Below are 15,779 nucleotides of genomic sequence, written 5' to 3'. Positions count from 1 at the left end.
TGTGTGGCAAACTTGGTACCCAAAATAGCTGGGAATTATCTAAACTAATTGGATATCATAATCAGGGCAAACTATGAAAAAATGTATTCCTCAGAGGTAAATGGAGTATTTCCTGGAAGCTTGTGTATGCTGTTACAGCTTTTTATCCTTAAATCCTTGTATGTGGAGAACTAGACCTGAATATTAGATGGTACTTCAGCGGGGATGGTTTCAGTGGCAGTGTCACATGAAGCCAAGGAAGCACGCTGGTCAGTGTGATAGCTTCCCATCGGAGCAGAGAGCCGTGGAGGGCAGCACTCTGGCAGTGACCTCCTGTGCTTGAGTTTGTGATTTTGGGTTTTCATTCTCTCCAGCAGGATGGAGCAAGAGGAGGTCAGGAAAGCTTCCTCAGGAATGTGATGCTGCTGGCTTAGGTTGCCTGACCACCCCCAGGGCATCTAGAGCTTTTGGAAACAGTGGCCTCAGTTAATCTCTTTGGTTCAAAGTGGCTCTGATTTTTCCCAGTGTTGTATGAATTTGCTGTCTCTGGTCTCTGAGAAAAGCTGCTGAAATGGCAGTACTGGTGTATGCAGAGAGCTCGCTCTCTGTATCATGTTCCTGTAAAAGCTTTGCTTAATCTGTGAGGATGAAGGGAGACCATATGCAGACAGTGCAGAAGCAGATTGTGTTGGGGAAAATGTCTCCCATACCCGGGCCCATCCTTCCTGAACAAAAGCTGAAAATTTTGGTCTGACGTTCTCCGGCCATCGGGCACCAGTGATGCCTGCGGCCATGGAAAATTGGCTCTTGCAGGGCTCTCCTCTGTTTCCCATGGGCTGTTCTTTTGTTCCTCCTCTGACCTGAGGTTTGAACCTGTGAATTCAGGTTGAACGAAGAAAAATTCTTGGGGAAAAAAAAAGTTTTTATGCATTTTTGTAGTAGTTGGGCTGTACTTCTCTCACTTGCATGGTGAGTGCTTCTGTAAAGCTTAGGTAGTTTATCTGTTGAGCAGAGGGAAGAATCAGCTCTTCAATAACTGTTAAATCGTGAAAGTTCTTATAGTTTAAGACCTTAAATTAATGAAATTATTTTTGAAGTCAGTGTGCTGGTTGGCTGAATTCTAGTGTTATGGTCTAACCATTTTTTTTTCCAAAATCAATTTAAGTGAATATTTTAGTTTCTCCTTTACAATAGCTTTGAATATAGGAGTGACTTGCATGCAGGGATGCTCACTCTAGTCTGCACAGTTCAGATATATGCTCAAATGATTCACAGCCCGTGTTTGCAGCATTGTCTTTTCATGTACTTGGCTGCTCCAAGTAAAATTTGAATACTTGAGGTAGCATTGTAGGCTTCTCTCATGTTTTACCATTTTTTACCTTTGCCTGTAGACGTTACCTAATCAAAAGTATGGAAGCAACTTGTCAAAAGCTCAGGGTTCCTAATACCAGAAGGTATGGAAGATATTGGGACAACTTTTTTTTTCCTGCTTTAAAAAAGGGTCTTATGCTTAAAGTCCATGTTTAAAAAAAAAAAAAAAAAAAAAAAGGCAAGCCTAAAAAAACTTGTTTTCTTTCCCCTGGCCCTGTGAAATGGGTAGCTGTTGCTGCTGCATTCTGTGCATCACCTCTAATAGACTGCATTACCTTCCTATAGAGTACGCTCTCAGGTTCAGGAGTGACATCCTGGTCCTTCCAGGCTCTTGATGGTTTGATGCTAGGATACCTGGAACATGCCCCAAATGACCAAACAAGATCATCTGTTACTGAAATCAGCCATCTCTAATGCCATTATAGTATTTTTCTTTTATTCTCATACTAGCTGTTATAAGATGTCTTCTGTCAGAACAGAAATGGTAGGGTTTTTTTTGCAGACTGTCTCTGGAGGAAAGAAGGTAGTCTGCTGCATGCTTAGAGGACCTCTAAAAAACAAATAATAAAATACAATTCTCTATAGATGTCTTGATTTTTTTCTAATTTTAGTGTGTTTTTCTAATTTTCAGTAATAAACATGGCTATCGGGCTGCTTCTAATATGTGCTGTTACTTTGCATAATCACTTATACTAGTTTAATCTTGTAATATCATTCTAAGACTTTTGGGCTTTTAATACCAAGTTACCTTTTGTAAAAATAATAAAAATGTAGATGTAGAACATTTTTCTTCAAATTTTAAAGCTGCTAAGTAACATAACTGCTTTTTTGCCTGCTAGTAATTTGGTAAACACTTATAATAAACAGAATTTATGATAAACTAGCTAACTTTCTCATTTCATTTTGACTTCTCTAGAAAAGTTGGAGGTTGCACCACCATCTCCAGGACAACTGAAACATGGTAAAAGAATGTTTGTTGAATGTGGTTCAGTACTTGTGCAGTCTGTCTTTGGATTGCTTCACCTTCCTCCTGCGAGTGCTGGTCTGTCCTCATCCCTGTTGAATGGAGTAATAGAAAACCAAAGCAAGCACCAACAATCACCCTGCCTTCTTTATTTCCTAACACCTCAGCTGGAGAATGTTCACAATTTAGTGAAAGTAGGACAGAAAGTGCAAATGAGAGCGCGCTCTTCAAAGCCAGCAGCAAACATTGTTTTTCTAAGCCAAGTGGTGTTGATGCTGCAGTACCTTGTGGGGTTTTTTGTGCTTAAGTATAAAACTCTTGACTTGCTTCTAAGTCGCCTGTATTTTAAATGGACTGAGAAGTGGGATAAAATTGCAGAGAAATTGGAAATAGGTTTTGGTATTCATTATAATACCGTGGTCATCCAAATTCTGATTTAGTTTCCAAATCAGTGTATTTTTGCAGTTTAATACTCTCTCAGTGAGCAAATGTATTTAGTTGAACATCGTCCTATTCTAGGTATCTATGCTTATTTTTCTTTGGGGTTTTTTTGCTTGGTCCCTGGGGTTCTGTTTACTCCATGGATTCCAAAATTCTGTCAATTTGTGTAAGAATTTGAACTCCCTTTGTAGCTCCTTTGTAGCTCCAGGGTTTGGTACACACATTCTGAAAATACTGTTCATATCTATGTGCTTTTTTGTTATTTATGTTTTTGGGATTTTTGTCCTGCGGTGGTTTAAAAAAATAATAATTTTGAAAATTTCATGCATTCTGTGCTTTAGTCTTTTACCTGTGCATTTAAGAAGGTATGTGTGTTCTTACAAAATATAGAAATCCAAACATGTTCCACTACCTGAGCATGAAAGATCTCGTGAGGCTTTTTATATGATCATGGATTCATGCTGCCCACGAGAAGTAAATCCAAAAGGGACTCATACCAGTTTATTTTCACACGACTGTGAGGTTCATGCACTCTTCTTTCTTCCCTTGTCATAAGTTTGCATCTCTGTAAGTTTATAAAATGTAGGAATTGTTCCCATATGAAGTGGGGAAAAAAAACTAAATAGCTGATGCATTTTAAATGTTAAAAAAGTGAAAAGAACTAACTTTCTAAGCTCTATTTTTATTGAAGTAGTCTGTCCTTGATGTTGTATTTAGTCTTATGATGCTTGCACCTTGAGACTTGGCTGGAAACAATGCTGTGCAAATTCAGTCTCATCTCCATCAGAAGCTTACAGGCTTGAGGGAGAAAATGGAACTGTACAATAGAAAATACTTTCAAACAGGATTTACTTGGAGTTTTAGGAATGAAAAGAAAAAAAACACATAAAACAAAAGGTGGAACTTGATTTCTTAATATATTGAGGAGCAGTTTCAAGTCTACCTTGTCCTCATCATAGCCCAAACAAAATCAAGATACAGAAGTTTGGGTTTGAATAGTGAGATAATTAATGCTGTATGACACACTAGTGAAAACCGCCAGAGCATTTGCGGGTTTAGCTGAAGGAGTTTTGATAAGAATTGCCTAGCTCCAGGCAATACTCCTAAAATAAGAATTTTTAGGAATGTCTGAAGAAGATGGAGCTCTTCACAGGAACAGAGAGGGACTTGCAGAGAAAAGGGCTCTATTTCGAGCAAGAGAAGAATGCAGGGAATCTGGTGAGGTGGTCTGGCAATCTTCAGTGATACCGCAACATCGGTTGGAAGGACTGTAAATAGTATCAAAGTTTGTGTAGTTTTAAATATCTCTCTTATGCACTAGTAGGTGTAACTGGCTTCCATCCAGAATTGTACAAGTATTTGCAACGAGTAAGTTGGTTTAACCGGTTCTTCACAAACCATTAGTAATGCTTATGTGTAGCAAAAGATTTTACCAAACCTGAGAGAACAGGTCACTAACACAGGGATTTTGTGTATATATTCTTTGTTTGTCTTAAAGGCAGTATTAGACTGGCATCTCATTTGTTCATGTGAATTAGTGAACTCTCTTATAAATATTTGTTTTCTCTTTGTTACTTATTTCTTTCAGTGTTCTTCCACAATGCATTACCTTTTGTAGGGTTTGGATTTTTGGATAACGCAATTATGATTGCTGCGGTAAGTTCATTATTTAATTCCTTGATCAAGTCAGCATGATTCATATTGTTCAAGTAGTAAATGAGAGCTTCAGGAAGGCTCCGTTCCCTCTGTATCAACTCGCTAATTTCTATTTCAATTTTTATTTTTTAAAGAAAGTGTCCATGCTTTTTTGAGCCTTTGTAGAATGCAAAGGAGCATTGTTCCTTCTGAAGGCCAGTATTTTAACAAATTTTACTGAATTGAGAAGAGGCTTGCTTTTTTTTTTTCCCCTCTCCTAATTGGTATTGCAAGACACATTTATGATCATGTAGCCAATACTTTTTTTTTTTTTGTACCGACTGATGATAGTGTGATTGTAATGTGTTGATGAATAGGTCTTCAGGGTTTTTACTGATATGTTCCTTTGTTCTGAGTGATGCAGGCACTGTTAGTGCTGATGTTGATTTGTACTGATGTAGTCTGGCATTTCTGAGGAACACTCAAGACGTTTTCCTCTTCATTTGGAAGATGAAATGGGCTAGTGAAACAGGGAGGTGGATAAAGGCCAAAGATACTGTTCCTTGTGTAGGATTATCATTGACAGTGTGATCTTAATCATGGGATAATTCAGGTGGGAAGGGACCGTGGGACCCACTAGGTCTCTAGTCTTGCTCCTGCTCGGGACCTTCTCAGGGTCTCTAGTCTAACCTCCTGCTCAAAGCAGGATCAGCAGTAAGGTCAGACCAAGTTGTTCATGATTTTATCTTGTGGAGCTTGAGAAGATCCAAGGGCAGAGACTGCACAGCCTGTCTGGACAACCTGTTCCAATGCTCGACTGTCCTCACAGTGGAAAACATTTTCCTATATCCAACAAGAGCATGTCTTGTTTTAATTCACACACATTGTCTCTCATCTTTGGACCATGTACTGCTGTTTCATCATGCAGTTCACTGTGATTTTGTTTCTTCAACTGAAAAAGTAAGGAGCTATGATACTGTGTTTTATTTGTTTGCTCACTATTTGTAGACATTTGTATTCAGATCTATACGTTCAGCTAAGAATAACAGTGGGAAAAATGGTATACTGAGATAGGGACTACGGTGTTGTCCATTAGGTGGTTGTTATGAAACAACATAAAATATTAAAAGAATATCAGAAGTAGGTTCTTGTCCTAGGGGGAAATACATATGCCAGGAGGGTAGGAGCTGTGCAGACCTAGTAGAAGTAATGTCTGTCTGTCCTTTCAGTTTTAACATAAACAAGCAGTAAGCAATACTTCTGCCAGTTGAATCAGTACCGTCTATTTTAACTCCAAATCCCTCAAATAATGAGAAAACTCTTTATTTTTCAGGGAACCCAAATAGAATTGTCAATTGGAGTTATCCTAGGAATTTCAACTATGGCAGGCAAGTAATAAAAATGTAATGTGTAGATTAATATGGCACATTCCTATATTTTAGGCTGAGAGTGGGCCACAGGGCTGGAAATGGCTCATCCTTGGTCTTGCAGCTGCCTTTCCTAGTAAAGAAACAACCTGTGGTTGAAGCAAGTACATATTCCTTTTGCAGAAGTGGAATTTCAGTTCAAGTAACTTTTGAAATGCTCGTTGTCGGTTTTAATCTAAAAGTTCAAATCCTGGGTCACTTAGGAAAGCGTACTTGGATTTCTGTAATGGAGCTGCTCTAAATTCCCTAGGGGCTGATATTTATGTATGTGTATATATGTATTTGTAAGTTGCTGTTTGCTTGTAGTGGTAAGTGAAGATCAGTGTTGGTGTCCTTTTACTGTGTTGGCCGGTGTTCTTGGTGGCTTCTCTGCCTCCGTGTGATACCACGGGAAGGCCCAGCAGCCACCCTGCTCCTGCACTGGGCCAAAACTGATAAGTTCTGCTCGACAGCTTTGGTGCCTCTGCAGTGTCAGAGGGGAAAAAAAGCCTGCTCATGGATCCACCAGCTGCAGGTGCAGCATTGCTCGAAAGCATGCAGATAGCTTCAATGAAAACGTATATAGCAGAACAAGTTAATTGTTTGGAAATACGCAGCCCTCCTGCAATGCAAGACAGTCACAAGCAAGCTCATCTCAGTGAGGTCCGCTGTGAAATCATGTATTTTGAGTGTGTGACTTTATTCAGTCATACGTACAGTATTTATTCCTAAACTGACACAGTTCATGGGTATATTGAAATGTTTATCAAAGGTATGTACATGAGTAACAGCTCCTTCTATTTCCAGTGCTCCTGTGCCTCTTCAGGCACTGGAAGGCCTTGCTTGGTGTCCAGCGTTCGCTGTACGAAACTGGCAACCGCGCGTGGTTGTTTTTAACTCTGATCTGAAAAATTGTTACATTGATTTCCAGGTGTCAGTGTTGTCTTTTTATATTTTTCAAATTTGCTTCATATAAGTTGAGAAAAATAGTTGCACTTCCTATTATTGTTAGTCCAATGCTGTTATTACAAACTGTAATGAAGTCGGAAGAAAAACTCTAAAATAAAAGAAACTTACTTCTAGTCTTTTATGCTATATATACTGACAAGAGTGAGGGTCCCTGCGGGGGAAGGAGGAGAGAGCTGGTTGGTTTTGTTTGTAATTAATACTTTGCCTTCTCCCCTTCTCTTCCCTCTTCCTCCCTCCAGCTGCAGCTCTGGGAAACCTTGTTTCAGATTTAGCTGGACTGGGGTATGTCTGAACTTAATAAGGATACATTTTTTTTTTTTCTCTCTTGCAAACACTATTGGTGCTACTGAACTAAAACATAAACTGCTGAAATGGCTTTATTTTCCTAGCTCTTGAATTTTGCTTCAGTAAAATACATGACTATAGAAATATATTGTCCTTGCTAAGAAAAAGTTGGAATATTAGGTGTTTTTGTCGAGGTTAAAACTGCAATGCCATAGTTCTGAAACAGAATAACTCTTCTCCTATTACAGTATTATATATTTTATATGATAAAATTGGGAATGGCATTTAATGTGATTCAGTGTAGTCTGTAGGTAATGCTTGCTTTTAGGGAAGTATTAGAACTTTTTGTACAAAAAGTGCATTCCTTAAAACACAAAATGGAAAAATACTTTTTTTTGGTGATATAACGTATTGCTGTGATAGAATATACCTAATATACCTCCTCAGATTGTTATGCCTAGATCTGAAGACATTTCCTTCTCCTCAGATAAAACAATTACGTATCTGAAATGTCTTCAGATCTAGGCATACCTAGATCTGATATAAACAGATGCAGCTGTTTTAATTTTTTAAAGGAAATTTCTGAGTAATTGCTGAAAGTAAAGCTGTTATGCCTCTTTTTCCTGTCTTCCCTCTAATTTATTTTTTTCTGCAAATAACAAGGCTCATTACTAACTAGTGTGTGTGTGTAACCTTTTGTCCAGTAAAGGTTACTTATAAGCTCTGCAAAAATATAATAACATTCACATCAGTTGTGTCTTACTGCATAAAGTTTTTCTGGAAATACTGCGTATTAAATCAGTGAGAAAATTAGTGAACTTGTATTGCAAAATGTGACCATCAGGAGTCTGAACACTTCCCCATATTTACCTCTTGATGGCTTTATCAGTATGCTGAAGGAAAAGCTATTAATTTTAAATTCAGTGCTTCAAATATTTCAAAATCCTCACTAGAACATACTGTTGGATCCAAAATCATTTGTTGTTGTTTTTTTCTTGTTCTTCCAGTCTTGCAGGTTATGTAGAAGCTTTAGCTTCACGACTGGGTCTGTCAATCCCTGATCTAACACCCAAACAAGCTGATATGTGGCAAACACGTCTCAGCGCACACTTGGTGAGTATCCTGTAGGTAATCACTGTTTGCTGGAGCTTTTTTTGTTTAAACTAATATGCAATAAATCCTTTTTGTCACTTTTACTGTTAAATACTTAACGACCGCCAACATTTTGCACATTTCCTGGAAGGTTTAGTTGTGAGCTTATGTCAGGGAGCATCATGAGGCTGGTTTGTTTCAGGCTTGGCTGGTTTTTTGTCTGCAACAAAACACGAGTGACTAGTAAGGTGGATAGTCTCTGCAATGACTTCCTGTATGCTGTGCAGGTGCCTGGGCTGAGCTCTGGCTACTATGATAAAACAGTTCATTTGAAAGTTATGACCCCTTAGTAGTTTACTCCTATACATTCTTTGTAAAGTGCTTGCTATTCATATACCTTTGCTAGTATGTATTAATTGCTAATATTCTATAATTAGCTTGGATATGAAATTAGCTTTCCCCTGGGTAAACTTTTAGCACTTCAGTAATATTCACTGTGAGGGTTTACAGTTAAGGGACACTCATCTTGCAGATTCATTTTCAGTACGATTACTTAATTAACGTTTAAACATTTGAAGCAGTCCCACTTCAGCAATGAGAGCATTAGTTTATTTTGATTAAAGAAATAGATAATAAGAAACTGAATATCATATCATAGAATGGCTTGGGTTTTAAGGGACCTTAAAAGCCATCTAGTTCCAACCCCCCTGCCATGGGCAGGGACACCTTTCCACTAGACCAGGTTGCTCAAAGACCTATCCATCACCTTCGTGGAACTCCTCTGGACTCACTCCAACAGCTCCATGTCCTTCCTATGTTGGGGGCCCCAGAGCTGGATGCAGTACTCCAGGTGGGGTCTCAGAAGAGCAGAGCAGAGGGGCAGAATCACCTTCCTTGACCTGCTGGCCACACTGCTTTTGATGCAGCCCAGGATGCGATTGGCCTTCTGGGCTGCAAGCGCACATTGCCGGCTCATGTTGAGCTTCTCGTCAACGGTCACGCCCAAGTCCTTCTCCTCAGGGCTGCTCTCAATCCATTCTCCACCCAGCCTGCATTTGTGCTTGGGATTGCCCCGACCCACGTGTAGGACCTTGCACTTGGCCTTGTTGAACTTCATGCGGTTCACACATGCCCAGCTCTCAAGCCTGTCAAGGTCCCTTTGGATGGCATCCCTTCCCTCCAGCATGTCGACAGCAACACACAGCTGGGTGCACTCAATCCCACTGTCTATGTCGCTGACAAAGATGTTAAACAGGACCTGTCCCAATACCAACCCCTGAGGAACACCACTCGTCACTGGTCTCCACTTGGACATCAAACCATTGACCGTAACTCTTTGAGTGTGACCATACAGCCAATTCCTTATCCGTCCGTCAAGTCCACGTCTCTCCAATTTAGAGACAAGGATGTCATGCGGGACAGTGTGACATGCTTTGCACAAGTCCAGGTAGATGATGTCAGTCGCTCTTCCCTATCCACCAGCGCTGAATAGAGAAAGAGATATTTCTTTCACTTTGCCAGAATGAACCTTCCTGGGGAAAAATTGTCTTTGGAGATTTAAGGGAAGAGAAATAAGTTGGGGGGAAAAAAAGTCTGCTTTTAGCAGTGATAGATCAAAGCATTAAGCAGGGAAGAGCTAGCATGTTGTCAGTGGGCTGCCCTCTAGTCTGTCCAACAAAGTCTTCTCGGTGGAAGCTGAGTCTGTGGCAAAAGCCTGTAATTGCTTTGCAGTTCATTCAGAGCACTTCTCCGTGAAAAGACTTCTGAGCATCTTCACCTATATGCTATTTTTTCTTTTTTACCTGCTGTCTCAGGTTTTTAAACACTATATCACTATCATACTGCTGGTGATGTGGTTTGGATGTTGCCTTGTCTTACTTCTTTCCTTTCCTCTTGACTTTTACATCTAGGTCAATTGTGAAATGTTTTCAGGTCTTTTTTTTTTGTCTTCACCTTGTGCCTTTGCCAAGCCATCACGCTTGCAAGGAATTCCTTGTTCCTGACTTTGATAATTTGCATTACCACAAACAAGCAGATACATTTATAACTGCACCTAAAATGTGGGGTGGGTTTTTTCCCTCCCTGTCTTCCTGGCCATCCTACTAATCCTTGGAATCTGTCTCCTCCCTTACCACCTGTGCAGCTCTTCATGGGTCATTCCCCTCCTCTTTATTCAGAATTGTCTTATATCACAGCACACACTGTTTCTAACCTTGTCATGTCTGTCTGTCTCTCATAGATTGTGTTTCTAGTCTGCATGCTAAGAAAAATGTGGCTCCCAACAGAAAGCTAGAACAAATGGTCTGTTTTCGTGGTTGTGTTGGTGCTACACAGCAAATGAGTAACAACCGATCAGTGAGAAACTTAATTTTTTCCCCCTTTCTCTAGGGTAAAGCTATTGGAGTGACCATTGGCTGCATTTTAGGAATGTTTCCTTTGTTGTTCATTGGCGATGAGGAAGAAAAACTGGAAGAAAAAAAATAATCTTTTTACAAGACATAATACAAATGTAAACTACTGTACCTCAATTATTCAATTATGCTGTCAACATTTAGGAATTAACAGACAGTAAAAAATGTATAGACTTGGGAACAAAACCTTCAGCATGTCGTTTTATGGAAACACTAATTTATTGTGGCTTTGTTGTGTTCAGTACTTCTTTTTATAAGATATCATCTAACTTTTTATTTAATTGTAAATTTTTGAAGTGTTTTCACTTATGGCAACTGATGTTTACCACTTACCTCTTTGACCTTATTCTTTAATGGATTATTGAAGTAATAATCCACCATGGATGACAGTATCACTCTTAAGTTGCATATTGATTGCTTAATAGTTGTAATTGCATGACAGAAATTTCACTGCTGTTCATCAGGTCCTTCAAATGCAGATATTAAGGAGGTCAGTGATGAGTAATTTGAAGTCCCTCACTGTGCAAGATGACTGGTTACCCTGTCGCCAGCCATCGTTTTGCACTGCCTTTAGATTAGATATTTCAGTGATCTATGACAGTCTAGTTTGCTTTTTTTCCACAGTCCTGACTAAGTGTCTCTGAATTGTCTTCCGAGATGATCATTTTATTGCTTTGACAAGGTAAGTGTTTCCAATGTAGGCTCTTTACCAAGTCCATTTTTTAGTGGTGTTTTAACACCTTCTGTACTTCCATATTCATGCCTTTTTTTTTTTCTTTGTAAACAATATTTTGAGAATGGAGTTGAGAGATCCTTCCTGAGTTTTGAGTGTGGTATTAAAGAATTCAGACCAACTGTTTCAAAACCACAAACAACAACTTTTTATTGTTCTGCTTAAAATAAGGTGTGAATAGTTGATTGGGTGGACGAGACTGGGGAACACTTAACGGTATGAATGAGTGCTGGCATTGCAAGTTTGTAATGGGTGGTTCAGTTGAAACAATAAAGTGTACCATCAGTCTGTATTAGAGGACCTGATTTGCAGATTATAACTTTGAATTTAAGATTAAGTCTTTGCTACTTTTTTTTTTTGCTGTGAGACAATTAGTAAAAAAAACCAAACAAACAAACAACAAAAAAAGGAGACTTGAGGCCTTTTTCCTTTTTTGCCTTTTATTTTTGCAGCCTTGCTTGGTGTATTATAGATCTGACAGTGCAGTCAAATGTAACTGCTTTTTTTATATGTCATGAATAAATTGATTACAAGTATTGAATATATAGAATATTTCAGGATCTGACTTGCCAGTCGCATAATGCTAAACTGATAGCTGTTGATTAGATGAGAAGATTTCTTACCTGTTTGAATACCATTTGGAAAAGACACTAAAAAGAGAGGCACAACCAGGGCACTTTGAAAGTTTTATTGCTGGAATTGTTAGCACTTCTGAAACCTAGAAAGAAATGTTTTTTTTAAAAAAAAAAATAATTAAGTCCCCTGATAACTTTCATTTGCTATAGGAAAAGTCTTATTGTGACGTGTATGTTTTACAGAGCTCATTGCTTATCTGCATCTATCTGACTTCTCTGTTCTCATTTCTAGAAGCCCTTTAGCAGCAGTACTGAAACTTTGACATCAACTTTTAATGAAGGTGACAGTGTTGTATCTGTTTTTTAAAAAGCAGACTTTGAAAACTTGCCGTGAGCAGGCGTAGTAGCATGTACTGTACTTTGTACATTAAGCCATGAGAATCTGGACCAAACTGTAAAACTGAAAGAAATCTCAGCCAGGCACAGAACACAAATGCAGAGGAGTGTCAGCTTGCATTTTCAAAGTTGGAATCTTTATTAAAAAAAACCAAAAAACCAACAAAAAAACCAAACAAAAACCAAACAAAAAACAACACAACAAAAACCAAAAAAAAACCCTCCAACCACAAAAAAACAAAACAAAACAAAAAAAAAAAAAAAAACAAACCAAAACCAAAACACAAAAAACAATCCTGCTAGAAAATTATGTGCTCTTTCCCCATCAGTCTGCTGCTGGTTTACAGTACGTCAGTAATCAGTATTTTTTAGTCATCCACACATTTATCTTGCCTTAAATTCTAACTTTTCTTCCTCTGCATGTACTTTTGTTTCTGGTATGTTTCTATACAAACCTGTAAGCATTTCCCACATATTCTTTTTTTAAACTGAGGTATACAACAAAACAATTTTGCATAGCTTTTTTTGTAGCTGTTTTTACAGTAATTCCAACACTGTTTCCCATTATGATACTGGCGTCTTCATTGGAATCTTCCAGCAGTGGCCAAACCTCTGTTCTTTGCTGTAGTACCAACCGGGACACTGTTTTCGTCACTTCTTTAGAGCTCATGAGAACAATCGGAAGGCTGTGTCAGCTCTCATAGTAGTGTTCATTTTATAACAGTAATAGGAAAGACCATGTACTATTGTTAAATAGCTTGTGCATGTAAATTGAATATGTTTTGTTGCTGTATGTCAAATTATTGTACTGCAACCAATGCTTTTATCGAGAATTAATGAACTAAAATATCTTCAAAGAAATTAATCATGTGTCGTCTTGTTAAACTATTTAGCTGACAAAAATGTTGAGGGCAAGTGACACATGGTAAGAAATCTTGGGTGTTTCAGGATGTTGGCAGATACTGTAATCAAGAAGATAACTTCTGACAAAAGTGAAGAAATAACTCGTGATTTGAGAGGAACAGTGGCTCTGCTGGAGGCTGAAAGTGCTTGTTGGAGCCAAGCTGCCACCCCGAGTACAGTGTGGGTAGCTTGCTTTGCCTGCGGGATCCACTCTTGGGTGGATGTGGTACTGCTTCGTGCCGAAGGGAAGATCTGTGCCTAATCTGTACTGTGTCTCCTCACAAGGAGGGTGGGTTTTTCTGAGATATATGGATGAAAGTAATCCCTTGATGCTCTGATCACGCTTTTTAAAACATTTAACTGAGAAGGCAGAGGACTAACAAAACACTCCTCTTTGTTTTCTGTTGTCTTCTCCCTCCTCAATAAAAGGAAAAACAAACACTACAGGCTTATTCAGAGACTTCAGTATTGCTCCATTTTTTTTATTCTATCAGTTTGTCCTGTGTTAACAGGAATTTTTTGTGTTAAAGGGCTGGTAGACCTGAAATTGTCTTTATTTTAAAATACTGTCTTTTATTGTAACTTAAAATACAAATATATTTTTGACTGTATGTTATCTCTAGGGACAAAGAACATGCATCTGATAATATGATTACCCAGATCTTCTCGCCAATATTTTCTCATTCATGTACTTTTACATAAATTATTTGAATTCAGACAACATATTTTGTATTGGCTTTAATTAAATTGTCGAACTTTCTGTAAAAATTTGTACTACAGCAAAGCTGTTCTGTGTTTCTTTTTTAGACCAGATGCTGGAGGGGAAATGTTAATAATATCCTGTGGGTATTCAGACTCAGTTATACAAAACAGGAATTTATTATTTAAGTTATAAGCAGGTGGTCCTTTGTCACTGTCATAGGAGGTACCACTGTGGAGTGGTACTTCTGTCTCTTCGTGCTTGGAAGAGAGCAATTTAAACAATTAAAATGTTTGCATGGTAAATTGCTGGTGTTTGTGATTACTATTAGTCAGAAGTCCACTTGCACTTGACCTTACTGGAATTAACTGATTTTTTTTGTATGCAAACTAAGCCTTTTTGAACTTTCCTTAACTTTGGAGCTCTTCATTTTTTTTTTCACTCCTTGGTCAGTCCCTTTTGTGGATTTTGCATAAAGTGCTATGAGTAAAACATCTGTACAGGAAGGATGGTCTCATCTCATTTTGGGAACCTGTATAGGCTGGCTGTTATTTTACTCTACTCTGATTGCGTTGTGTAGTAGAACTCTTCATTAATGTTGTTCAGAGAGTCTGTCACACTTCTAGCCAACGTATTTCTCTTTTCTGTCATGTTTTACGTGATCTAGTGACAAGCTAACAGAGCAGTGGTACATCAACTAAAGACCTTAATAAAGTACTGAGGAATTGTCATCCTGCTCTGAGAGTCTTATGCCTCTAGAATTTTTTAACCTAAAATATTAATAAAATAGCTACAGTTGCTCCATGTTGCAGTTAATGCTCTCATAACACAAGTTCAAGCTCCTGTTTTAAAGTATTTCATGTTTGTTAAGGCTTTTACCCTTGTCTCAGTGTTCAGGACCCTTGGCATCCAGAGCGTTGCTTCAAAATAGTATTGGGGCAGCGGGGACAGAGGATTTTGGGGAAACTTGGGCTTTAAAAGCCAGCTAAGATAAATGCAGAAGAATTTTTTAAATTTTGTTTGGGAAGACTACCTCCCCCAATCAAAACAAACCCCACCTTCTTGAGAGACCTGTGGGCTTCCCCCCTCCCTGCTCCCCCAAGAGACTGTAGTCACTAGGATTTGAGCAGGGCAGTCTTTGAGCCTCAGGTGTGTAATTCAGAGTAGTGACCTTGGGTAGCAACAGGGAGCATGGAGTGCTGATGTAGTACCTCTCCTAAGTAGATGATGCCTCTTGCAGCACCATGAAGAGAACTGGCAGGAAACAGGTTTGATTTAAGTCTTCACCTTAGTAGTTCATAGTTGTCTAAGCAACTGGCTTAAATAATGATGCAGCTATGAATGCTACTCCATAGTCTCATGAGTTGCTTCTTCTGTGTATGTGTGCAAAGACTAAGTTGCTGTGAAATAGCAAAATTATTTGAGACTTTAAACCTGATGCATTTTGTGTTCTGTTCTTGATACTGTGCTTGTCGGAGTGTTTTATTTGTATATCTTTGAGTATAAAAAGGGCCTTATGCTTTTGCCTAGAGGGTTTAAGCCCTTCCAAACCTGTAAGTATCGATATTATCTATCAGTAAACATTATTTTGCAATGGATTATGAAGTGTCCTGAATAGGACCATTCACTAGTTAGAAAACATGTATCTGAAGACTAAGATTTGCTGCTTTGGACCTACAGCTGCTGTTCCTGTTGTGAAGAGGTTGCCACGGAGCAGGATGGTAGTGCAATAGCATGGAGAGCCGCCTTGTCTTTGCACAGCACTGCTGCCTGGATTTGGCAGGGTGATCTGTTTGCACTGTGGTGATACTATCTATTTTTGCTGAAAATGGCTTATCTCTTACGTACAGGTAGGAACAAGGAGGAAAGGGAGGAGAATGGAATTCTGCCGGGTCATTTTCCTTACCTGGGGACGCAAA

General features: G+C 38.8%; 1 protein-coding gene across 2 annotated transcripts in view; it reads left to right on the top strand.

The window, feature by feature from the left end:
* Positions 1-14,165, top strand: part of TMEM65 (transmembrane protein 65) — a 35,952-nt gene extending 21,787 nt beyond the window's left edge. For both annotated transcript variants that reach the window (XM_068396097.1, XM_068396096.1), the window contains 6 exons: positions 2,267-2,311; positions 4,344-4,411; positions 5,724-5,778; positions 7,005-7,047; positions 8,058-8,163; positions 10,531-14,165. In XM_068396097.1, the coding sequence (XP_068252198.1) occupies positions 2,267-2,311; positions 4,344-4,411; positions 5,724-5,778; positions 7,005-7,047; positions 8,058-8,163; positions 10,531-10,626 (413 nt within the window). In that variant the 3' untranslated portion in view covers positions 10,627-14,165. The remainder of the gene's footprint in view (positions 1-2,266; positions 2,312-4,343; positions 4,412-5,723; positions 5,779-7,004; positions 7,048-8,057; positions 8,164-10,530) is intronic.
* Positions 14,166-15,779: the final 1,614 nt, after the last annotated feature.

The sequence above is a fragment of the Nyctibius grandis genome, chromosome 3 (genome assembly GCF_013368605.1).
Source record: "Nyctibius grandis isolate bNycGra1 chromosome 3, bNycGra1.pri, whole genome shotgun sequence".
In the NCBI taxonomy this organism is placed as follows: Eukaryota; Metazoa; Chordata; class Aves; order Nyctibiiformes; family Nyctibiidae; genus Nyctibius; species Nyctibius grandis.
Note: the sequence above shows the minus strand (reverse complement) of the source record. Positions and strands in the feature narration are given on the sequence as shown.